The sequence below is a fragment of the Heptranchias perlo genome, chromosome 10, assembly GCF_035084215.1.
Source record: "Heptranchias perlo isolate sHepPer1 chromosome 10, sHepPer1.hap1, whole genome shotgun sequence".
NCBI lineage: Eukaryota > Metazoa > Chordata > Chondrichthyes > Hexanchiformes > Hexanchidae > Heptranchias > Heptranchias perlo.
Genome location: NC_090334.1, coordinates 27,580,570 through 27,606,605, shown reverse-complemented (window position 1 = coordinate 27,606,605; position 26,036 = coordinate 27,580,570). Strand labels below are relative to the sequence as shown.

Below are 26,036 nucleotides of genomic sequence, written 5' to 3'. Positions count from 1 at the left end.
AGAAGTGCATATAAGTTGAGGATGAGTCTTAAGTGGGTGTGAGGAGTGATGTGATGGAGTAGTCTTGGCAGTGCAGAATAAGTAGGGTTGGGGGGCGGGCGGGTAGTGACATGGAACACGAAATGTAGGAGAATCAATAAGTGTAATTCACTTTTCCTGACCTAGTTAAGTCATTGAAGCGCTTCCTGCACTGGACCCAGGTGCGGGAGATGCTGCTGCTGGTGACCTTCTCTGCCAACTCGAGCCAGGCCTTGATGGCAGAGGCAGGGCACTTCCTTCCGCCCCGGAGTGAAACACTTCCCTCCTCCTCCTCCTCACCCCGGCCAGTAGCTGCTGCAGAGAGGCATCATTGAACCTTGGAGCATCCTCGCCCCTATACTGCTCCATATTGTGTGTTCTTGGTGTTTGCTGCAGCAAAAGCCATTGGAGCAATGGTCCTTTAAATAGAGCCGCTCCAGCTGACAGCCTGTCATGTGGGTCCGCAGTCCACTGCGCAGGTTTTGGACGGCAAACCCAGAAGCCACATAAAGGGCCACAAATTAACTTGCGATCACATGGGAAATGGTAAGATTTTCGTAGTCGGGTTACCCGTGTGCCCGTTGACCCCACCCCCCTGCCATCCCACCGCCCTTTCAAAATCAAGGCCAAGTACTCTGAGGAGTTATGTCAGAGTGGGGAGAAAATATTCAGTGGAGCACGCCCAGGGCTCGTGCTCGGACCATCACTATTACTGATTTACATAAACAATCAACAAAGCCAATATTTATTTTTTTTATTATTCGTTCACGGGATGTGGGCGTCACTGGCGAGGTCGGCATTTATTGCCCATCCCTAATTGCTCTTGAGAAGGTGGTGCTGAGCCGCCTTCTTGAACCGCTGCAGTCCGTGTGGTGAAGGTTCTCCAACAGTGCTGTTAGGAAGGGAGTTCCAGGATTTTGACCCAGCGACGATGAAGGAACGGCGATATATTTCCAAGTCGGGATGATGTGTGACTTGGAGGGGAATGTGCAGGTGGTGTTGTTCCCATGTGCCTGCTGTTCTTGTCCTTCTAGGTGGTAGAGGTCGCGGGTTTGGGAGGTGCTGTCGAAGAAGCCTTGGCGAGTTACTGCAGTGCATCCTATGGATGGTACACACTGCAGCCACAGTGCGCCGGTGGTGAAGGGAGTGAATGTTTAGGGTGGTGGATGGGGTGCCAATCAAGCGGGCTGCTTTGTCCTGGATGGTGTTGAGCTTCTTGAGTGTTGTTGGAGCTGCATTCATCCAGGCAAGTGGAGAGTATTCCATCACACATCTGACTTGTGCCTTGTAGATGGTGGAAAGGCTTTGGGAAGTCAGGAGGTGAGTCTCTCGCCGTAGAATACCCAGCCTCTGACCTGCTGTTGTAGCCACAGTATTTATATGGCTGGCCCAGTTAAGTTTCTGGTCAATGGTGACCCCCAGGATGTTGATGGTGGGGGATTCGGCGATGGTAATGCAGTTGAATGTCAAGGGAAGGTGGTTGGACTCTCTCTTGTAGGAGATGGTCATTGCCTGGCACTTGTCTGGCGCACATTTTACTTGCCACTTATGAGCCCAAGCCTGGATGTTGTCCAGGTCTTGCTGCATGCGGGCTCGGACTGCTTTATTATTTGAGGGGTTGCGAATGGAACTGAACACCGTGCAATCATCAGCGAACATTCCCATTTCTGACTTTATGATGGAGGGAAGATCATTGATGAAGCAGCTGAAGATGGTTGGGCCTAGGACACTGCCCTGTGGAACTCCTGCAGCAATGCCCTGGGGCTGAGATGATTGGCCTCCAACAACCACTACCATCTTCCTTTGTGCTAGGTATGACTCCAGCCACTGGAGAGTTTTCCCCCTGATTCCCATTGACTTCAATTTTACTATGATGTGGAGATGCCGGTGATGGACTGGGGTTAACAATTGTAAACAATTTTACAACACCAAGTTATAGTCCAACGATTTTATTTTTAATCCCACAAGCTTTCGGGGGCTTTCCCCTTCCTCAGGCCCCGCCTGAGGAAGGGAAAAGCCCCCGAAAGCTTGTGGGATTAAAAATAAAATCGTTGGACTATAACTTGGTGTTGTAAAATTGTTTACAATTGTTAACCCCAGTCCATCACCGGCATCTCCACATCATGGCTACCATCGACACCACAAACTGCCGGCTCACAGTGGAAAGGATATCCAAGAAGATCGCGCATTTAGACACAGACATCAATTTTACTAGGGCTCCTTGGTGCCACACTCGGTCAAATGCTGCCTTGATGTCAAGGGCAGTCATTCTCACCTCACCTCTGGAATTTAGCTCTTTTGTCCATGTTTGGACCAAGGCTGTGATGAGGTCTGGAGCCGAGTGGTCCTGGCGGAACCCAAACTGAGCATCGATGAGCAGGTTATTGGTGATGTGGAGATGCCGGTGATGGACTGGGGTTGACAATTGTAAACAATTTTACAACACCAAGTTATAGTCCAACGATTTTTATTTGAAATCTACAAGCTTTCGGAGGCTTCCTCCTTCCTCAGGTTATTGGTGAGCAAGTGCCGCTTGATAGCAATGTCGACGACACTTTGCTGATGATTGAGAGTAGACTGATGGAGCAGTAATTGGCCGGATTGGATTTTTGAACGACATAACCAAAACAGTAGAATATCAATCAGAGGAGGTAATGAGCAAACTGTATAGTGCTCTGGTCAGAATAACATCTTGAATAATGTGTCCAGTTCTGATTGGCGCTCATTTTTTGGCATTCAATTACTGGGGGCAGTGTAGAGAAGAGCCCTAAGGCTGATCCCCAGTGTCAGTAGTCTGAGTTACGAGGAAAGACTAGAGAGACTTCAGGTTTTCATCCAGGAAAGGGGGTGTCTCCAAGATTATCTTTTAGAGAAATACAAGATTGTTAAGTGTATACAAAAAGTTAATCTGGAATATTACTTTTAAATTCAATTGTGGGAGTAGAACTAGGGGACATATTCAAACTAGTAAATGGTCATTTTAGGAGATTCTTCATGCAGTGATCAACGTGTGAAATAAACTTCCAGATAAAGTGGTGGAGGTAAGAACCCTGTAATCATCTAAAACAATTGGATGCTGCATTAGAAAAACATTAGAATCCTTCAGGATGGATGAATTAAGATGGGGCGAATGGCCGCGCTCATTCGTAATTATCTTCATGAAATAGGGTTAGGTAAACCTTTCTTAATTTCGAGGAAGGAGCAGAGACGGAACAAATTTTGGTATCATTTAAGGGATGTGTGTTTGTGAACAAATGGAAAAAAATTTTGCCAAACACTTTTTAATTTGATGCCCCTTCAAACCTGAACATTGATATTGAATTTTGTGTTCATTCTGTTAATGCTTCAAATTATCCATGTTTACATTGTACCTGCAACTATTAAAACAACCACCGCCGTTAGCTTTGTTTTTTTGAAGGGTCCCCATCCGAAACGTCAATCTGCCTCCTTTCCCCCCTCTTCCCCTCTTCCTCTCCCCCCCCCCCCCCCCCCCCCTGCCAGTCCTGTACAATGGTAGGCCTCATTCTGAAGTTACTTACTAAAGTCAGCACTTAGGTCAGAGGGCTGCAAAGTGCCCAAGAGAAAGATAAGATGAGATTCTTCCAGTAAAGCTCAACGCAAACTTCAAGAACAGTGTAGGAAGCCATGGATGTACAAAAAAAACTGTCGTGTTTACAAACCAGATAACCTGATCTTGTCCCGACAGTTCACAAGTTGACAAGTGCATATCATCAAAGTTTTTAAGACAGATTTTCTGTCCCTGCTATTTTGTTCATTTGTCTTCTGTTAATGGTATGACTTGAAAGGAACTTGACATGCATTTATCTTTTTACAATGTAGTGGTTGCACACAAACTACGCTTGAAAGTTGAATTGTCTTTTCTATTGCTCTCACCTTACAAACGGTGGCTCCACTGAGTCTGGCTACAATAATCACTCCAGCGCTACTGCCTTTCTGTTATGTAGACAAGTTCTTGGGTTTTGAAACATCATCTGCATTAGTTTTCACATGTATGCTGACGACACTCACCTCTTGACCCCAACCCCCTTTCACGCCTCTGTTGTTCAGACTGCTTGTCTGACATCTAGTTTTGGATAAGCCACAATTTCCTCTAGCTAAACATTGGCAAGACCACAGCCATCATCTCTCAACCTTGCCACAAACTCCACTCCCTTTCCTGGCCACTGTCGTAGGCTGAACCAAACTGCTTGTGCCCTCAATGTCCTATTCAACCCCGAACTGAGTTTCTAACCCCATATCCTTTCATCACTAGGACCATCTACTTCCATGTCTGTAACAATGCCTGCTTCCACCTCACCATAGCCCATCTCCTACTGGAAACTTCATCCATACCATTGTGCTGCCAGATTCGACTTCTGCTTTCCTGGTCAGTCTCCCATTCTCCACCCATTGCAAACTCCAGCTCATCCAAAACTCTACCTATATCCTATCCCGCACCAAATGGCATTTACTTGCCTACCTTGGCTCCTGGTCCCCCAATGCCTGCAATTTAAAATTCTCATTGTTATGTTTAAATCCCTTCATGGCCTTGGCCCTCTCTAACTCTGTAACCTCCTCCAGCCCTACAACCCATCCTCCCAAACACTCTGTTTCTCTGACTATGGCCTCTTGTGCATTCCTCCCTTCACCTAACATTTGGCCACTGTGCCTTCAGCCACATGGGGTCCACACTCTAGAATTCTCTCCCTAAACCCTTCCGTCACTCGTAAAGTTTGGCTGCAACTTAATAAAATCTTCCTTATTTGTTCAACTCTTGAATACAGATAGGAAATTCACTGTTCCCATGAAGAAAGAACTTGCATTGATTATAGCACCTTTCATGACCTCAGGACATCCCAAAGTGCATTACTGCCAATGAAGTACTTTTGAAGTGTAGTTACTGTTATAATGTTGGGAACTGCGGCAGCCAATTTGTGCACAGCATGGTCCCACAAACAGCAATGAGATAATGACCCAATCATCTGTTTGTGATGTTGGTTGAAGGATACATATTGGCCATGACACCATGGGTAAAATCATTTGGGACTCCGAACTTTATGCTGTGCATTACTCAAGTGACTTCCCCATTCTGCTTTATATGATGATATATTCTGGCCTTTGGTCTGCTTTCATTGCTGGCTTCAGGAAAATGTTTAGTATTTCTGTTTTTGTTTCTGTTTTACAGTCCAGCTCTTCTCTCCAGTCTCAAATTCTGCAGTGAAGTTTTGCTGATTTTTTTTTCTCTGTGAATGTTTTGCAAAGATTTGTTGCCAATTACTGTTATCTTTTTTGGAGGATATCCCTGTGCTGGTATTTGCTCCATTGAGGCCTCCCTCCGTCAGTACAGTTCTGATTTGCCTCTTGGCTCTTCATTTACACGAGCTCTTCAATGCATGACACTCAAAACTGGTTTTGAAACTGCCGCAAATGTGTAAATTTTGCTTGTTAGTTTAAAGTGTAGTTCAAATGGTGGCTCCTGTTCCAGACGTCAGAAGGCTCCTTTGATCCTCAATCAGATTGAGCCTTTGTGTTCAATTGCTAATAGCTGTATACTTATCACTGCAGCAGTTCATGTGATCTGAACAAACTAATTGTAATGTCCAGCAAACATGTGATTTGAGTAAACCGTCAGACAGAAATGGATGTTTGGATGTAATGGTGTGAATTTTTGTCAAGTTTTAAACTTGTTGAATCATTGAAAGAAGCTTCTGTTTTATCAGTTTTGGTTTAGTTAAGTTTTGTCTGGTCACCAGGCTTCTAAGAGCAGAGTATTTAAAAAAAGTGCTGGTGGTTAGCTTCTGAAGTTCTCAACAACAGAAATGTGCTGGAAAGACGACTGCCGCAGTAAATTATCCAGGGCTTTGACAAATGAATGAAACAGCGGAAAGTGTTTGAGACTTTATGTTTTTACGCAGTGATTTCTTACAATCTTATTTAATTGAAAATATTTTCACCAGAAAATCTGTTCTGTGATTAATATCTGTTGTAAATTGCCTACAATTGTGTAGCACAAGAATAGGTTTAATCCAGTAAGAATGTTACTGCAAATTGGGTTATTGTTAAGCCTCAATTTGGGGAACACTGCAAGGACAGATTACTGAAAAGATGCAGCTTCTGGATTATAGTTGAAAAGATCCACTTACAGGAACACCTGAAACTATTGAGACAATTACTGCCCCATCAGTCTACTCTCAATCATCAGCAAAGTGATGGAAGGTGTCGTCGACAGTGCTATCAAGTGGCACTTACTTACCAATAACCTGCTCACCGATGCTCAGTTTGGGTTCCGTCAGGACCACTCGACTCCAGATCTCGTTACAGCCTTGGTCCAAACATGGACAAAAGAGCTGAATTCCAGAGGTGAGGTGCGAATGACTGCCCTTGACATCAAGGCAGCATTTGACCGAGTGTGGTACCAAGGAGCCCTAGTAAAATTGAAGCCAATGGGAATCAGGGGGAAAGCTCTCCGGTGGCTGGAGTCATACCTAGCACAAAGGAAGATGGTAGTGGTTGTTGGAGGCCAATCATCTCAGCCCCAGGACATTGCTGCAGGAGTTCCTCAGGGCAGTGTCCTAGGCCCAACCATCTTCAGCTGCTTCATCAATAATCTGCTCTCCATCATAAGGTCAGAAATAGGGATGTTTGCTGATGACTGCACAGTGTTCAGTTCCATTCGCAACCCCTCAGATAATGAAGCAGCCCGTGCCCGCATTCAGCAAGATCTGGACAACATTCAGGTTTAGGCTAATAAGTGGCAAGTAACATTCGTGCCAGGCAATAACCATCTCCAACAAGAGAGAGTCTAATCACCTCCCCTTGACATTCAGGGACATTACCATTGCCGAATCCCCCACCATCAACATCCTGGGGGTCATCATTGACCAGAAACATAACTGGACCAGCCACATAAATACTGTGGCTACAAGAGCAGGTCAGAGGTTGGGTATTCTATGGCGAGTGACTCACCTCCTGAAGCCCCAAAGCCTTTCCACCATCTACAAGACACAAGCCAGGAGTGTGATGGAATACTCTCCACTTGCCTGGATGAGTGCAGCTCCAACAACACTCAAGAAGCTCAACACCATCCAGGACAAAGCAGCCCGCTTGATTGGTACCCCATCCACCGCCCTAAACATTCACTCCCTTCACCATCGGCGCACCGTGGCTGCAGTGTGTACCATCCACAGGATGCACTGCAGCAACTCGCCAAGGCTTCTTCGACAGCATCTCCCAAACCCGCGACCTCTACCACCTAGAAGGACAAGGGCAGCAGGCACATGGGAACAACACCACCTGCACGTTCCCCTCCAAGTCACACACCATCCCGACTTGGAAATATATCACTGTTTCTTCATCGTCACTGGATCAAAATCCTGGACCTCCCTTCCTAACAGCACTGTGGGAGAACCGTCACCACACGGAATGCAGCGGTTCACGAAGGCGGCTCACCACCACCTTCTCGAGGGCAATTAGGGATGGGCAATAAATGCTGGCCTTGCCAGCGATGCCCAGATTTAAAAAAAAAAATAATCCTATTAAAAACTCAGAAGTTGTAATGGCATATTTTGCTTGAATGACTTGTACCCCACACTTAACTCAATGCCATGCAGATCTGTTATTTGTTTGGGGGTCTGTCAGTTGTCAAACTTTCAGACTAAGCCAATATTGTGAGAAGAGAGAACCTTCTGACTCTTCCGATTGGGCCTCCGCTGATCACTGTTTATAATTCCTCTCTACTTTCTATTTTAGACTATTTGTTTTCTAATCACTATTGATCTCGTAAGCATTCACTCTGGCTGTAAATAAATTGAGGGATTTTGTCAAATATTTTCTGAAATGTAAAATCAATTACATTGCCTTTATCCAATAATTTTGCATTCTCAAGAAATTTCTCCAATAAATTTATTAGTTGGGCCTTTTTTATTGATGTGGAAATATTTTGATATATATTAGAGGCTTTAATGGAACAATAAGAGCACAATAAGGGAGCAAAAAAGGTGAAGCTTCAAAATTAAATTGGACTTTTTCTCTCGCCCTCTTTGCTTCCCCAATTTCTCCCCCCACCCACCCTGAAAAAGGAGAGTATTTTTGCTTTGGGGTTTTGAAACTTTTAGCAGTATAGAATATTAACATAATCTCCATTGAATTGTGATTTAGAATGCTATGTGCAATTTTGGTCACCACTTGAATCGGAAAGGGTATGGAAAAGAGCAGGAAGACTGATCTCGTAAAGCAGCTTGGCTAGGATGAAAGATTGGAGAAATTTAAATTGTACAGATAAGAAAGTAGGAAGTTAAGGAGGGAACTCACTGAACAAGTATAGCTAGTTTGTCAATAAAACTCGGTATTTTTATTTGATTGGGCTGATTGTATGAAGAGATTTTATTTCTTCTCTCCACCCCCTCCTTCCTCTTCACCCCCATTATTTTATAGCCCTTGCTCTCTGAAACGAGTGGAGCACTTTGCCCCCAACAGGGCAGATTGAAATGCAACAGATGAGTCACAGCCGAGTCAGAAGAGCAAGACCTTGTGGTACACAGGTAGAACCTCACAGCTGACTGAAATTCAACAGGCAAGGATGAAAATCAACATGAACTGTAATGATAAAGTCAGAGTTGTGAGATTGAGCTGCTGCCTTTACTTTAAATGGGCTGCTCAGTTTGTTTAAATGATCTCAATTAAATGTAACAGCTTACATTAATATAGTGCCTTTAACATGGAAAAACTGCACAGAAGCATAATCAGGCAAAAATCCAACGCCAAGCCAAAGAAAGAAATATTAGGAAGAGTGACTACAAGCTTGGTCAAAGCGATGAGTTTTAAGGAGGGAATGCCAGAGCGTAGAGCAGAGGTGGCTGAAAGCACAGTCACCAATGGTGGGGCGAAGGCAATTGGTGGGGGCGGGGTTGCACAAGAGGCCAGAATTGGAAGAACGAGAGTTCTCGGTGGGTTGTAGGGCTGGAGAATGTTACAAAATGGGGAGGGGCGAGGCCATGCAGGGATTTAAACATGAGGATGAGAAATTTAAACGTGAATACTCTTATTTGCAATAGAATAGTTAACTGAAATATTTCTGCTTTTTGTTTCCAAAATTATATCTCTGTTCCTTATGCTAGATAAAATCTGGTTAGAACTAAAATGATATTTTAGCCATTAATGGTAACAATTTCTAAAGGTTCAAAAAATGGGTTTCTTCTGCAGTCAGATAATTTAGATGTCCTTCATAACACTCTGATCGTCTTTGAATTACAATATTCGGTATGGTTTGAGGCCTCTTTAATCCCGAGCTGTTGTAAACCAGTTAACCTATAATTCATTGAATAATACAATTGTATTTTTAAAATTACTTTCTAAAGAATATTATTCATGTATTATGACTGCATCGTGCAATTTATAACTTATTTAGCTAACAGCCTGCAGTGAAATTCAGGCAGAGGTTACACAGCTTCAGAATTACTGGACAGATATGGTCAATCCTAGTGGGTACTGTAGGTGACAGTCATCAACAGTAAGATACTGTGATTTTCATGGTATCAGTTTAAAAACTGTTGGATGCTGGAAGACGAGGCTGATCGCAAATGTTTTATTTACATTATACAACTTTAAAAGTTGGTTTGATGTGTTTTGTTCAGTTGAAATTGTAATCTGGAGCTCTAGTTTTTTCTTGCAACTGTTTAGAATCTATTGCTAAATACAATGGGATTAGAATAGCTTGAGTACAGGTGCAGATTGCACTTAGTTTCCTGGTTGTGAACATATACGGTGCATGTGTTGTAAGTTCGTTTTAAAATAAACCCTTTTTTTACTATTTTAATGTGCAGGTGGTTTTGGAGTGTGCCCTGAAGAAGGATCTAGTTTACAACAAGGTTACCCCAATATTTCACCACTGGAAGATAGACGATAAAAAGTTTGGACTTACCTTTCAGAGTCCTGCTGATGCTAGAGCATTTGACCGTGGTATTCGCAGAGCTATTGAAGATCTTTCAGAAGGTACAGGCCCTTATCTGTATAAATAGTGGCATTTTAGGCAATTTATGACCTTGATTCACTTGTGAAGTATCCTTGCAGAAAACAAATACTTCTGGAAAAGCTAAAGTCTGCTTCAAATGCAATATGTACCTTTCAATCACTGGATAAGGCATTCCTAGCATGGGGAGGCGAGGGGAATGAAATATGAAGCTTTCTCGTTTTTTAAACCCCTTCCTTCCCCAAAATAAAAATCAACACCCATTTGGGTTGATGGATACCTTTTACTTGTTAATCCACAGAGCAGCAGTGACATCTGAACACTGGAGATGGTATGCCTTTCTGCTCGTCAAGCTTTCTGTTTAAAGGGTAATATCAGCAGTTACTGTACATGGCCATGGAAAGAAGGGAAGGGCAAAAATAGAAGATAATTTTGTTTTATATGTGTTGTAACAATCAGGACACTGATGCAAGCGTTGACAATAACGTGCAAAGTTAGATTAAAAGATAGCGGGTAGGTGTTTGAAAAGAGCATGCAAGAAGACTGCTTACTGATGACCTTGTTGATAGAGGCTCAAACTTCTCATTTTATTAGTGGCTGCCATCAATTTGAATTGACGGGGGATGTTCCATTGTCATAGACCCTATAATTCTGAGGCGTACCTAACAAATGACGCAGGTGAAAATTGAAAAAAACTGTTAAATTGACCAGTGTTTGGTGCAAAAAAATACTCACTCAAGCCTAGTGGACAGGAGTTAACAGCAAAAAGCAATACAAGGCGGTTTCCACAAGCACCACTAAAAGAGGTACCAAATCTGAAGACAACAAACAAAAAGGTTTTGCAGGCAAAGGAAGCCAACTTTTCTGGCTATTGGCAGGCTGAGCAGTTTGCCTGGGCAGGCCTGCAAAGCAGCAGTTCTGCAAAAGGCCTGTTTTGCAGTTTCTCTAGCCACTGGGAGAAGGTACATCAATCAGATGAAAACTGTGATTAATGTAAAAATACAGTGCTTCTCTGTTCCAGTTGCTGTGGAATTCCCTGTCGCCTTTTTGCCCTTTCTCTTCCCCCGACAACTAAAAAGGCACCCTCTCGCCCTCCCTAATAAATACCGCTTAAAAAAAAAATTAGCAAATGCCTGCACAAATTAACAGAAACTTTGAAACATACACAAAGTTTTAAAAGAATTGAAAAGTAAAAGAGCACAGAGGAAAAGAGGAATGAATGTCTGATTACTCTCCTATGAAGCGCCTTGGAACGTCTTACTACACTAAAGGCACTATATAAATGCAAGTAGTTGGAGAGTAGCAGAAAGTTACAGGCAGAAGGGATTAAAAATAGGATGCTGAGGAATTAGGAACAGTTGACGAGCAGGGAGCGGGATAATCTAGAAAGAGGGGATGGTAAAAGATACCTAAATAAAGAGAAAATATTACAAAAACTAGGCAGGGAAGAGAAAATAGTAGATAGACAGAGATGCAGAAAAGTAGGGATAGAAACACCCCAAAAACTGAAGGAAAAAGTGAGAAAGAAGATACCGAAACTACAGATTTGTTACTATATTCACATGTTTTTGTAACATTTTCTCTGTCTTCAGAAAATACAGAACCTGCTGTTTGATTAGAATAATGTTAGGTGAAGTTGTGTTCTCTCAAAATGATATACATTTGTGTGGTGTGCTTTATTTTGATAAAACCAAGATATTTGGGGACTACTTTTGGGCTGGTTTTAATGGTTATTGGGCTAAGATTTGAAAACTTGGCAATTACGTAACTGTTTGGAGAACTGGGAATGGGGGCAGAGGAGCTAGACTGACTCCTTGCGGGGGGGGGGGTGGAGAGAGGGAGAAAACACGTATGGGGAGAGGAAAAGGAGAGGCCTTTTTAGGGATGAATTTTTGGATGGAGGGAACACTGATGTGGAGGAAGAGAGATCCTATTGGGAAGTATGAACGAGAAACAGAATTCCTTGTTGAGTGGGAAGGTGAAAAGAGAAATGGAGACCGATTCCCCGTTGCAGGAGGTGGCGAGAAAAAGCTTGTGGAGGGTTGCAATACCCCGTTTGGGAGGGGGAAAAGAGAGAGGTAGCTTGTTGACTGGAGTGGTGGGCAGGAGAAAGAGAAAGGAGGAAAAAAACCCTGTTGCTGCAGGCATCACTTCTTTTGAGAGTGGAAGAAATGACTATGATTTGGGTTTAACAGGCCCAGATTATAAATTGCTACTGAGCAGAACAGGAAATTCACTAGTGCCTTTTTTAAAAAAAGAAATTCTAAAGAGGAACTTCAAAGAAGAAAAAATGAAGATAGTTTCTACTGCTGTTACGTACATACTTCTAATCTTCTACTAGCAGGGGCTAACTGTCAGCATGGACTCTCTTTTATAACACTTTTGGTTGTTAGTTTAAGGCGGGTTAATTCAGATCATCTTGGGTGGTGCTAAGTGCCAACACTTCTCGTCAGTTTGGCATTGTCTAGCAAATATATGTAACTCCCTTTTTTAAACAAAAATTAAACTATTAAGTTGATGTTTTGATGATCACAACTCTGTTCACTTTTAGTGTTTAGCAGCCATTTCAGTAACTAATAAGCAATTGTTTATGGTATGTGCACTTTCAATGGGGAACTCAACCTATTTAAGACAACTTTCAATAAAACCTGAACCTTCTGCCAAATGCTCTCAACCACAAGCAGCTGTGTTGTAGAGGAATCCAGCTTGTCTGTTTTTTTTTTGTTTTGTCACATTTTGTGTATTTCTGCTTATTTGGCTTCAGTTGTGAATTATTTCCCTGTAATAATGCTCCCATGTGATAATTGTAAACAATTTTACAACACCAAGTTATAGTCCAGCAATTTTATTTTAAATTCACAAGCTTTCGGAGATTTTCTCCTTCCTCAGGCAAATGTGATATATATTATTCAAAGTACTGGGTTGGAATGTACTGTTGCAAGTAGTAATTGATGCAGAAAATAGCTAATTGGTCAGCAGTTCACAGAAGAACTAATAATTTGTTCCACCATAACTTATTACCATGGCAGCATAAAGTTGTAACAGCCATTCTGTGGAACATGAAATTAATAGAATATTAGCAATACCAAATGAAAAAGAAAATATGACTACTTGCTTGCCAATAACCTTTTATATCTTGGGTTTTTTCACGATGCTCAAGTAGGCAGTTTCATTTTTGTTAATTGAGCTGTCAGCAGCTATGATGATTTCTTCCTCATTGATGCAACTAAGTACTTATAACATAGTTTGGGTGCTACCGTATAACTTTAACATGACAAAGGTCACCAATTTCAGCCACTGATTTGGAAATGTTAAGTTTCCCACCAATTGATTTGAAATAAATTGGCAACAATCACTTGCACTGTGGACATAATTTATTCAGCACCTGAAATCACTGACATGATTTCAGATGTTAAAATGGAAAACAAAATATTTAGATTTTTAAAAATCAGACATTGGTCTGTGGATGGAATGGGTCTAATTGTTCACATTATCCTGTTATATTTCCTTACCCATTAACATGTGCCTGCTGTTTTGTTTTAAAATTAATATTGGGTTAAGAATATCTTTTTGGCAACCTGGAGCCATGCTGCATCATAGCAAAGCTGTTTGTAGAAAGTTTTGTCTTTCTCATTAATGAGAGCTGAGGCCTGTAGACCCACTTGTGAAGCCATGTTTCTCCTCTTGCAGTTATATAGGGAGCTGCTTATAGGGAGCTGCTTCTTTTCGTACTTTATTGAATTTAGCTTGCTAGTCGCTGTTTATTTGACTGGACTGTGCACGTGACTCTTCTAGTAAGAGTCACTGGACAGCAAGCGGGAACAAGAACCCTGACTTTTTTTGCCTCATAGTCTTAAGAACACGAGGCATTTATAACAGCCTCCCTGCTGAAATCCACTAACTCGGGGAAACCCAAAGATTAAAATCTCTGACCTAGACAGTGAACTTTCCAACTGAGCATTTGGGGAGCCCTGAATCAACGTTTCTAAGCAAGAAGGCTATTTTGATGAATTTTTAGAAAATACCATATTACAACTATGAAAATCTCAAGAGTACTGAAGTATTTTTAAAATATTTTGCTTAAAGGTATCACATATCACACCAAGAAACGCTCCATTTGATAGACTGTGTTCGTATGATTCATTACCTCTTCACTTTCATCCAAAATTGAAGTAAAGTACTTTGAATGTAGCCCAGCAAGAACTACATTCACAAGAAAATGTCACCATACAGTAGCCAGTGGTTATAATAGTGGATTGGCAACACAGGGATCATATCTTCATATCCCATCATGGCAAATTGTGAAATTGAATTCAAAACAATCCAATAATTTGTGAGCTGGCATCAGATAAATTACCATGAAAGCTGCTGGATTGTTGTAAAAATCCAACAGGGTCACTAGCGTTCAAGGGAGAGGGACCTGTCGCCCCTGCACCCTACACATGACTCCAATCCCGACTATGTGGTTGACTTGTTAATGCCCTCAGGGCAACTAGGGGTGGACAATAAATACTGCTTTGTGTCACCCACATCCCAAGAAGAAGAAAAATGAATAGGCAAAACAAAATAAGTGAAACATCACCATGATTGTATTCCCTTCCTCTTCCCCCACCCCTGTTCAGTGTTAGAAGCTGTATGTCTTCACAGCATGGCTGCTCAAAGTTGAGAGGAGCCATGATGTGGAGATGCCGGTGATGGACTGGGGTGGACATATGTAAAGAATCTTACAACACCAGGTCATAGTCCAACAGTTTTATAGTCCAACAGCTTCACCTGACGAAGGAGAAAGCCTCCGAAAGCTTGTGATTTTCAAATAAAACTGTTGGACTATAACCTGGTGTTGTAAGATTCATTACAAAGTTGAGAGGTTTCTGCAGGTGAATTAACTATTGAAAATTGTCTCTTAAATGGACATTAGAACTTCCTTCAATTTCAGCATTCTGTATATTGAAGGAAATGTAGAAGTTCCCTGGTAAGTGTGGGATAATAAGGTAATTGCTCACTTTTTGGATATAATCTTGGCTACCAGGTTGCAGCCTCCTTCTCTAAACAACATTCATGCCCAATGCAAGCTAAATAATATTTTCAAATATGTAATATACAAAGGGGAAGATGTGTGTTGCAGAATTTTGAACTTTTTCAATGACCATGCATCCCTTGATTTCACTCATTCCATTATCTGGTCTGATGTGAAACATGACTTAATTTGAAGGAATAGGATTTCATCTACCTTCTCCTATGTTACTCCTGTCTCTCTTCAGCTGGAAAAAATGTCACCCTTTTAAACTAAATTTTGTGTTCTTGATTGCATAAACATCTATCAACTTTTATTTAGACTGAACATTGCAAGAAAACTTTGTTCTGACTTGGGCCATCAACATTTTAATTGCAGATTTGATAGTACTTCTTTCTGTAGAATGTGTAATTCATGGTATGGATTTTGTGATGAGCACTTTTTGCTGATGGTTTCATTTTATTTGTCACTGTAAAATGTAACTAAAGGAAGTGCCAGAAACCTAAATACCAGCAGCCTTTTGCATAGCAGTTATTGAGAACTTTATCCATAACCATTTAGCTATTGTCTTCCCAACTGCCAATTTTTTTTAGGGTGAGTTGGATATAATTGAGAGCATACACTTTTATTGTAGATTTGAAACTTTAAAGAGTGAATACTGGTGGTGAAATAAGTTGGAGCCTGATAACATCAATGCTTTATTTGTCAGCAGGTTGCCAAGAACCTTTCAGTGAAGCAGCAGTTCCTGATGATGGCTTTCAAGTAAGTAGTACAAAGAAACGCGTAAATTGATTTGATTAAGGCCATCACTATCAAAGCTTTCCAGAGCAGGTATCTGTTTGATCTGCTCTGTAATAACAGTGAGAAACTAACCTATTGCTATGGAACTTGAGGAAGAACACATTATTTTGGTGGATTGTATAGAATATTTCGGAATTAAATAATGTCCAAGTAGATGTGGATGTTCTTTTTGCTCAGTCATTAAAATGTATTAGAGTTTTTAATGCCATTAAAGTTTTTTTAAAAATGCTTCACAGCATTTCTCCCTTTGTTATTTAAATCTACCACAAGCTTTCTGTGGTAGGAAATGACATTACTTTAAATGGATACATACCTGAGAGTAATGCTGTATTGAGATACAGGATTTCAGAAGTTCTTTGAGAACATGATCTTTGGAACCACTTGACTGTATTGGTTCATACACAATTTATTGTAGCACTTATTAGGGGCTTGTGGCCTTAATCTGTGATTGCAAAAGGGTTGCAATTAGGATTAATGAGGCAGATTACTACAAACGTCAAGTGCTTGTTGATATGTGTACATTGTTCTTGTGTAAATTTATTCTGGAAAGCACTTGTAGGAATGCATTTTTAGAAGCTTCGTTAGGCTTAAAGCCAGTTGACCATTTTTGCTTCAAAAATTACATCAAATTTTAAAGATCATATTTTATTCCTCACAGTTAATATGTCAGAAATTTTACATAGATTAAAAGGAAACTCGTCTTTAGGGGGAAACACTTTTCATCAAAATACTTCCATTTAATACTGAAAAACAGCAGATTTATCAAAATGAAAGCCAATCTTCTTACTTGCCGAGAGGAATAAGAGGTCGGGTTTCCCTCCCTGCTGGCCTGCTCCTGACATTATCAACAGGAAATATTATAAAGTGCCTCATAGAAAACAACGGAGACCACAACTTCAGAGAGGTCCAGGAGCCTAACAAAGGTTGTGGAATCCTGGGAAAGCACGCTGTCAGCAGGGGATGCAGAGTATCCGAGTACTGGCATGGATTTCTGGGTGCCTGTAGAATTATACCCCAGCAAGAGTCGGTACGCTCAGGAAAAGAAAAGATTGGCAAAAAAAATTAAGTTACACTATGCTAAATGTGGTAAAAATAAAATTACCATATACTTTAGGCTGGAATATAGAGTTGAAGAAATCTATGGCTGGCATAAGTCTGTGGATCTTGGCATACATAGGCAGATTTAGTCTACTAAGAGAAAAAGTACCATAGCTTTCAATCTGTGTCAAGCTATTGATTCATGCATGTGGCTTACACCCATGACTGTTCTTTCTGATGTTAGTTCATATTCTTAAAAAAAAAGATTCTTTGAAAACTTAGCAAATGACATGTATTAAGTAACTTGCCTAAATGATTAATGGTGTTAGTTACTTTGTTCTTCCCTTCTGATTTTTTTTTAAAAAATTGCTGCACAGAGTTCATTGGTTTACTATAGAAGGTAATTGAGATTTCTAATTCATAATACTAACCAAAAATAAGCTTTGCAGGCAGGTGTATTGGCACAGCTGACTGTCAGCGATCTTTTGTGATGTGTTGAGGCTAAAATGGAAGTTCTAAGATTTCTGGCTGTCGGCATAGGAAAGATGAGTAATACATTGGGCAAAATATCAGTCTAAAATTGTCAACTTTGTTCTTTTGCCCCAGGCAACGTTTTGACTAACTCCTTTGTCAGTATGAGGCTGTCCAGCATTGCACCAAAATTTTGAAAGACCTATGATTTACTAGCAGTCTGAAGTGGTTTTGCTTTAGGCAGGCAGGATGTATGTTTTAATGGGTTGCACAGCAGACAAAGGTAATCTCTACTTCTGAGGGCATATCATCTACCTTAAAATTGTTGCATTAAGAAGGAAAGGACGATTTTAAAATCCCATATGCAGTACTTAACCAGTGTAACTTTCTAAATACTTAACTTTCTTTTCACTTTTTATCTGATTGCTGCATCATGATTAGAAAGATTACAATAGAATTATCTAATTGTCTAAAATACAAAGATGATAGCTGGTTATCTGTCATTGTCAAGTAATGGATAAGTTACTGAAAGTGCTAATACTTGATAATATGACAAAGGAATTAAAGCTAATAGATCGTTAATTTAACTGTGTGGTTTCATTTTATACATTCCATTTTATAAAAGCCCAAAATGAAGATGATAGGAAAGATGCTGCAGGTATGTAGGAGGTAGGAATTGCAGATAACCCTGGGGAGGGGAGGGGTTGGTGGAACTGTTGGAAGGTGGTCCTCAGGTTTTGGAGCAGGAATCAGAGTGTGGGAGTAGGAGAGAGAGAGAGACAGACAGAGACGGACGGAGAGGTTGTGGGATGTCAGAGCACTGAGAGGAACTTGGTAATTGGACTATGGAGTATTGGGTACCAGGGCCTGGTAAGAGCAGCATAAGGGTGTTGGGTTATGTATGGCAGCACTGAGGAGAAACCATTGGGGTGGGAGAAGGATCCTGGGATATGGGAGTATTAGGTGCAGCATTAGCGTAAGAATGGACTTTTGGATGTGACTGCTTTGAAGGAAGGGGTTGCTTAATTTCAGTATATTGTGAGAGGGTTTGTGGGGTTTTGCTGACCATTGAGTTGATGAAGGTTCTTTTTAAGGTGGGTCAGCATTAGGAACAGGGAGAAGTCATGGGTACTTGGCTTCTAGAGGTGAAAGCATTGAGAGGTATCAGGAAGGAAGAAGATATGGGTGCTCGGGGAACGGATAGGGTCCAATCGCAACAGAGTAGGGGCAGGGATTTCTACAAGGGGTTACGCAAGCCGTAACTTGGAGAAACCTGAATTTTAAAAATACAGTTGAATATTTTCAATGTTTGCCCAAGTCATTGCTGGGAGAACCGTTCTAAGTAATACTTCCCCTTCTGCCCTTTCAATCGCTTCTCTATCCTTCCTTGAGGACTGGTGTTAAGGCTCAGGATCTGGTTTGGGGGGTGGAAATACGGAGGAACCCCTTTCAACTAATCCCCTTCATGACCGAACCCCAAGCTGGCCTCAAGATCTGGTGTTGTGGATTGGGGACAAGTAATTGTACCTGGGCATGTTTCCTGAGCAGACTATTTATTTTAAATAATAGATTTCCCTACTCTTGGAAATGACTTCCTTTCAAAAAATCCCCTTCACTTTCAAAACTAGTATCAATTTTGAAAGCAATGAAGAACTTGTATCTGGCAAGTAAGTTGTGGGGGGGTTGCTGTTGAGGAAGAGGATCATCTGGTTGTTGGCAGGGAGAGGAGTTGGTGGCGGAGACTGGGTGGGGGGGGGGGGGGGGGGGAGGGATTTTAACACGAAAGAATGGTTGTGATGGGGGCGGGTGGGAGATTAAAAAAAAATAGTTTTTTTGAAGTGGGACCGCAACCTGGCTCCAAAGCGCCCACTTCCAGATTTAACCCAGGCACGTTTGGATGTGGACGCACATCCGAAACTGGGAAGTCCCGTCCCCACTTAGTGACGGTGGGCGGATTGTTAAAGGGGCAATGTTACTCATTGTGATAGTTGAGGCACTTAATTCTTTGTGTATTAAAAAGGTAAAATAAATTGAACCTTACCTGCACCGGTTTCCCATCACTTTCAATTCTCGTCAGGTGAAAGCAGGTGAGAAGGGACGGATCCATGAGTTGAGTATCTATTTATTGCACTGCTTGTGGGCCCATCCAGGGCCAACGAGCTCCCCTGGCGCAATTGGACCCATATGACCGGCCACCCCACCGCCCCCCCCCCCCCCCCCCCCAACCAAATGTCCTCCACGGCCCCCCACGATGTCCTCCATCTGAAGATGCGGCCACTAATGGTGGTGGCGAATGGGGGGGGGGGCAGATGAACACGCAACCAGAGTCGGAGGATTGGAGATTTCTTTGAGGGTGGTTGTAGGGATGGAGGAGGGGCAAGACCATGAAGGGATTTAAACTCAAGAATGAGAATGTTAATATGGAGACATTGAGGATCAGGAGCCAATGTAGGTCAACGAAGACAGGAGTGATGGGTGAGTAGGGCTTGATGTGGAATAGGATTTGGGCAACACAGTTTTGGATGAATTGAAGTTTACACAGGGTGAAGGATGGGGGGGTCTGCCAGGAAAATTTAAATAGTTGAGACTGGAAGTGACAAAGCATTGAGGGTTTCAGCAGCAAGTGGACTGAGGTAAGGGCAGAGGCAGGCGTTGTTATGGAGGTGAAAGTCGGCAGTCTTTCTGATGGCGAGGATATGGGGTCGGAAGCTCCACGTGGGATCGAATAGAATGCCACGGTTGCAGAAAAGTTGGGGGGGGAGAATTGCGGACAAGAATGAAAAGGTCAACTCATTGAAACCCGTCCCTTTGGGACCCCAGCATTCCCATTTTGCATCTTCTGCATTTTTTTGAAGTCCCTAATGTTTTTGTCTCTACCATGCTGCTAGCACATTGTTCTAAAAGAGTTATGGCTCTAAGTATATTTGTTCTATCAATTTTAAAAGTATTTACTAACTTGTGCCTCAAATTTAAAATTCTCATGGTCGTATTTAAATACCTGCATAGTCTCGCCCCCTCCCTATCACTGTAACCATGTCCAGCACCACAAAGCCCCTGCTCCCCTCGAACTCTTGGTTCCACTGACTCTAGCTTCTTGTGCATCCCATCCCCCCAACCCCCCCCCCACAACAACCACCACCATTGGCAGTCATACCATCAGTTGCCTAGGTCCTGAGCTCTGGAGTACTCTCCCTAAGCCTGTCTACCTCCCTCTCCTCCTCTAAGATCTTCCTTAAAACTCATCTCTCCCACACACCCCCACCTTTGCTCGGTGTCCATTTTTTTGATTATGCATCTGTGAAGCACTTTGGGGCATTTTTCTACGTTAAAGGCGCTATAGTAGATAATATTTTAACGTTATCAGTCGAGATATGTTGCTTCAGTAAATTCGTTGTATTCATATAGTGTATTACTAAGCTTGTGCGTAAGTCTCTTAATTCATACGTTCCACAGTGAAACAAGCCCAGTGAAATACGTTACCTGCTGTAGCTAAAATGTGGAGACATGGAAAGCCAATAAAATTTAAGCGAGTTTGCATTCGATGTTAGCTTTGGTTCCCATCAGGTTAAGATTTCAGATTTCTCTTTTAATGTTGGTCTTTTTGTGATCTTTCTTCTCAAGTGTACTTACCTATGAGGGATTTTAAACTTCACCATCTGTGGATGGTTTTGGAAGGTGATGAGATACAATGGTCGGTTTTCTGATCACTTCTGATATTCACCTGTGTGCTGTTGGCACCCGTCTGACCGATTTATGTGCCTTTCCCATCTGATTAGGTAAATTAGGCTGACTCTACAAAATGTGGGCAAGTTCGTGGCCCAAATTGGATCTGGTTTTGCGAGTTCAACAGGGACTGCTCTCAAGGAGTGATGGGTAATATTAGAGATACGGAGATCCAGCGTAAGCAGTCTTAGCCTGTATTTGCTGTCGGTAATGTCCACATTACGTCCATTTGTCGGGCATAAGGTGAGCTTTACTGATGAATGAGCAAGTTGATCTATCCTATTGTGTCCCGTTGTGTGTAAAGATGGTGAGGGTTTTGAAATTTCAGCATTCAAAATCTGTTTGTATTATTAAGTGCATGGATATTGAGTTTGCTATCAAAGTCCACGCCATAACGTGCAATCTATCTGAGGCTGACAGCTGGATCCATAGTTTGAATTTGATTTTCTTTCAAAATGATCATTTAGCCTTGGTGGTGTACAGCTTTCTTAATGGAAAATGCAGTTATTGTCCTTGTTTTTTTTCTTTGTCAGCTTTCTGTATCTGTTAAAAAGATACTGGGAGTTTTAGATGGAATATATAACATCATGCAGATTGTACATAGAACTTAGACTCATCATTTTTTTTATACAGGATAGTTATGACTACTATAATCTGGTGTACTTGAGGGAAAACTAGTAAATTGCAAATTAGAAAGACAGACTAAGTTAAAATCTCATTGATGAAGAAATCTTAACCTTTAATCTAAATGAATTTTTGGTACCTTCTGCCATGCTATTTGAATGAAAGCTAGATTTAGCACTTAAATGAGTAGTTTGGGAACTGTTTCGTCTGAGCTGAGCACATTTATCTTTCTGGCTTACTTTCACTTCAAGCTCTTAAACTCTTAGATCCTTTTTATATTAAAATATACTAGGAAGTTTAAACGCTGACTTAACCAACTCATCAGTTGATGTTTTATTAGATAAGCAAACTTTTAATATCATTTTTGAAAATTGGACATTGCAAACGGTTACCAATAATCTGAATAAATATTTGAATTTTATGTTAAATTACTTAATTAGAATGTGCGATAGATTAGTGCCTATTCACCAATCAATCTGCTAATATTGAAGTAACATGATTCTTTACATTGCACAAAATAACTAACCTTGTTTCAAAGCAAGTAAAATAAAAGATTCCAAAGACTGAAGGGAAGTGTACTCCACTAATCTTTCCTGTTACTAAATTGTGTCAAGAGCTAAAATAAAAGCAGAACATTTTTTTGGAAGCTGTTAATGATTTTCTTCTTGAACTTAAGTCTGCAGAAAGGGGAAAGGGAAGAAGGTCTAATACTTTGAAGAAGGGGAACTGGGTCTGGATCCCATTTTCTCTGCAGCTGTTTTTTGTCCAACTTTTTGCAGCTGGAGTTGATTTTATTACTTTACCCATCATCCATCCGAACCATTTTAGTACTTTGAAGGAAAAAAAATCATAGGAAACATCTCTTAGCAACCACAGGACAGTAATTACTATAACAGCAGCTGGGAGAAAACCAGATTTCCGTTTTACATAAAAGCTGCCATGGGTTGCTTTTTACAGACAGAACTCGCCAACCTTTGTCAGAGCAGAGTAATGTAGTCACAGAATGTGGGTGGTGGTTGCAGTTTTTAATCACTCAGCTGCTTTTTCAAAATTTCCATATTGCAGCCTGCTAGGCATAAACTGCGATTATGCATTATGCAATTCCAGTTTGCTAGATGTAAAGAGATTGAGAATTTGGAAATTTGGGCTTAATTTGATAAACAGGAAATGGGCCCCTTGCTAAGGTAGTGACATTATATAAAAAAATGCAAGTTTAAGAAAAGTTTCCAAGAAAATGGATAGGAATGAGTGTTATAACATACTAAATACTAGTTAACCAGGTTGTAAACTTCTGTGTAGTTTGAACTATTTCTTCAGTTAATCAACATTGTACAAAGCAATCAAAGTTCTGAGCTTCTTGCATAATAAGGCCACAGGCCAAGTCATTAAAGCACTGGAGTTGTTTCCTGAAGATTCTGTCTATCAGTGTTTGTTATTCTAATTATAGCTTATATATGTTGATTGAAGTTTTAAGACTTTTTTTAAAGAAAGAAAAATAAATTTTGAACGTAGACTCTAAATTTAAACATTAATCTGCCCTGGTTATGATGCAGTAGTTGCATACAATAAATGGAGTGATATATATCTTTGCAACTTTTAATGAGTTGCCTCGTCGATGTGTCTTTTGTTAGTTGAAAGCATTGCTCAGATCTCAGCCAAGATGACTAGGATTGAGGGGCGGTGGGGGGGGGGGGGCGTTGCGGGAGAAGGAGAGAGAATTGAAATTGGCAAATTTTCATGTCTCTTTGAATTTTAATAAAGATTGATAGGGTAAAGTGAGCTTCATCTCATCTCATGCTTGGTTCTTTTCGTAAATGGAAATTATGGCAAATTAGGTTTTGCCTGAGTTGGAATTTTTAAATTTAGAATATTTCTGTGATGCTAGATTGAGCATTTTTTTCCTCTAATAATAAGCTAGCAGTCTGGAATACGCCTTAAAAGTGTTGGTGTTCATTGACTATTCGGTGGGAGGATCTTTGTGTACAGTTAGTCTCAAACATTGTAAGAAGGTGGCTCCTTACAACACTTGAGGGTCCAGGTGTTGTTTCAGTCTATTCACACAGCGAGGAGTTTAGCTACAGCAGATGCATTAGAGCCTCCTGCTTCTACATCAGAGGGTAGGTGTTGCCTCAGGATAGCAACTGAGATTGATTGTTTGGTGGGCTGAGCCCCTATCACATCAACTTAGAGCCCTTGCCCTCAAACACGCAGCAGCAAGAAGTTGTTTGTTTTAAAAGTCTGAACCAGCTGAGCGCTGAAAAGAAAAGCAAAATACTGCAAATGCAGGAAATCTGATTATAAAAACAGAAAATGCTGGAAACACTCAGCAGGTCAGGCAGCATCTGTGGAGCGAGAAACAGAGTTAACGCTTCAGGTCAATAACCTTTCATCAGAACTAGCTTTGAAAAGTGTAGCTAGTGAAGTGAGCCCATGTTTAGAGAGCTGCAAATCGCATCTTTTATTATTTTTCTTTATTATTTTTCTGAAGAACTGTACTGTAAAATAGACCAGTATGATTTTTTGAAGCTCTGCCTGCCTTGATGGTGCTTTTCGTTCTACTCTCCTTAGCGAAAATAATTCATAAAGTAGCACGTGGTACATTTCAATAGCTGATATACAACAACAACTTGCATTTATATAGCACCTCTAACATAGTAAAACATCCCAGGGTGCTTTACAGGAGCATTATCAAACAAAATTTGACACCGAACCACACTAGGAGATATTAGGACAGGTGAGCGAAAGCTTGGTCAAAGAGGTAGGTTTTAAGGATCTTTTAAAGGAGGAGAGAGAGGTGGAGAGGTTTAGGGAGGGAATTCCAGAGCTTGGGGCGTAGGCAGCTGAAAGCAGGTCCACCATTGGTGGAGCGATTAAAATCGAGGATGCACAAGAGATCTCAGAGAGTTGTAGAGCTGGAGGAAGTTAGAGATAGGGAAGGGTGAGACCATGGAGGGATGAGCATTTTAAAATTGAGGCGTTGTTGGATCGGGAGCCAGTGTAGGTTAGTGAGCACAGGGGTGATGGGTGAATGGGGGACTTGGTGCGAGTTAGGATACGGGCAGCAGAATTATGGATGAGCTTAAGTTTATGGAGGGTGCAAGGTGGGAGGCAGGCCAGGAGAGCATTGGAATAGTCAAGTCTAGAGATAACAAAGACATGGATGAGGTTTCAGCAGCAGATGCACTGTGGCAGGGGCAGGGACGGGTAATGTTACGGAGGTGGAAGTAGGTGGTCTTGGTGATGAAGAGGATATGGGATCAGAAGCTCAGCTCAGGGTCAGATAGGAGGCCAAAGTTGCGAATGGTCTGGCTTGGCCTCAGCCAGTGGCCATGGAGTCGGTGGCTAGGGAACAGAGTTTGTGGCAGGGACTGAAGACAATAGCTTTGGTCTTTCCGATATTTAATTGGAGGAAATTTCTGCTCATCCAATACTGGATGTCAGACAAGCAGCGTGACAAATCCAAGGCAGTGGAGGAGTCGAGAGAGGTGGTTGTGAGGCAGAGCTGAGTGTCATCAGCGTACATGCGGAACTTGACGTCGTGTTTTCAGATGATGTCGCCGAGAGGCAGCATGTAGATGAGAACTAGGAGGGGGCCAAGGATAGATCCTTAGGGGACTTCAGAAGTAATGGTGCGGAAGTGGGAAGAGGAGTCATTGCAGGTGATTCTCGGGCTACTTCTGGACAGACAGGAATGAAGCCAGGTGAGGGCAGTCCCACCCAGCTGGATGACAGAAGAGAGGCATTAGAGAAGGATGGTGTGGTCAACCGTATTATGGGCTGCAGACAGATTGAGAAGGATGAGGAGAGATGGTTTACCACGGTCACAGTCACATAGGATGTCATTTATGACTTTGATAAGGGCCGTTTCAATGCTGCGGCAGGGGCGGAAACCTAATTGGAGGGATTCAAACATGGAGTTGCAGGAAAGATGGGCACAGATTTGGGAGGTGACAATGCATTCAAGGACTTTGGAGAGGAAAGGGAGGTTGGAGATGGGGCGGTAGTTTGCAAGGACAGAGGGGTCAAGGGTGGAATATTTGAGGAGGGGTGGTGATGGCAGATTAGAAGGGGAGGGGACAGTACCTGAGGAGCAGGGGTTCACAGTTGCAATGCCTGGGATGAGGTTATTCATCTAGATATTGTGCAGAAAAGGGTGCACTCTGGATCATAGCGGCATGAGGTCTACCTGCAGGAGTAACTAATGACACTGATCCAGAGAAAATATCTAGTGCAAAAAACCTAAAGATTGAGAAATGTACATGCATTGCCACACTAGCAACTTAAAAACATAATTTGCTGTAAACTTCTCAAATTTGCTATGGATATCTTAGAAACTAATGCACTATAGTAAAATCACACTTAACCCAATATCCTTTACTG

General features: G+C 41.6%; 1 protein-coding gene across 4 annotated transcripts in view; it reads left to right on the top strand.

Moving 5' to 3' along the window:
- The window catches only part of spred1 (sprouty related EVH1 domain containing 1), a 107,075-nt gene that overhangs the window by 49,436 nt on the left and 31,603 nt on the right, over positions 1-26,036 (top strand). For 3 of the 4 annotated variants that reach the window (XM_067991375.1, XM_067991374.1, XM_067991371.1), the window contains exons 3-4: positions 9,840-10,008; positions 15,709-15,761. In XM_067991375.1, coding sequence (XP_067847476.1) covers positions 9,840-10,008; positions 15,709-15,761 — 222 coding nt within the window. The remainder of the gene's footprint in view (positions 1-9,839; positions 10,009-15,708; positions 15,762-26,036) is intronic. The other variant, XM_067991373.1, reaches the window with a different exon arrangement.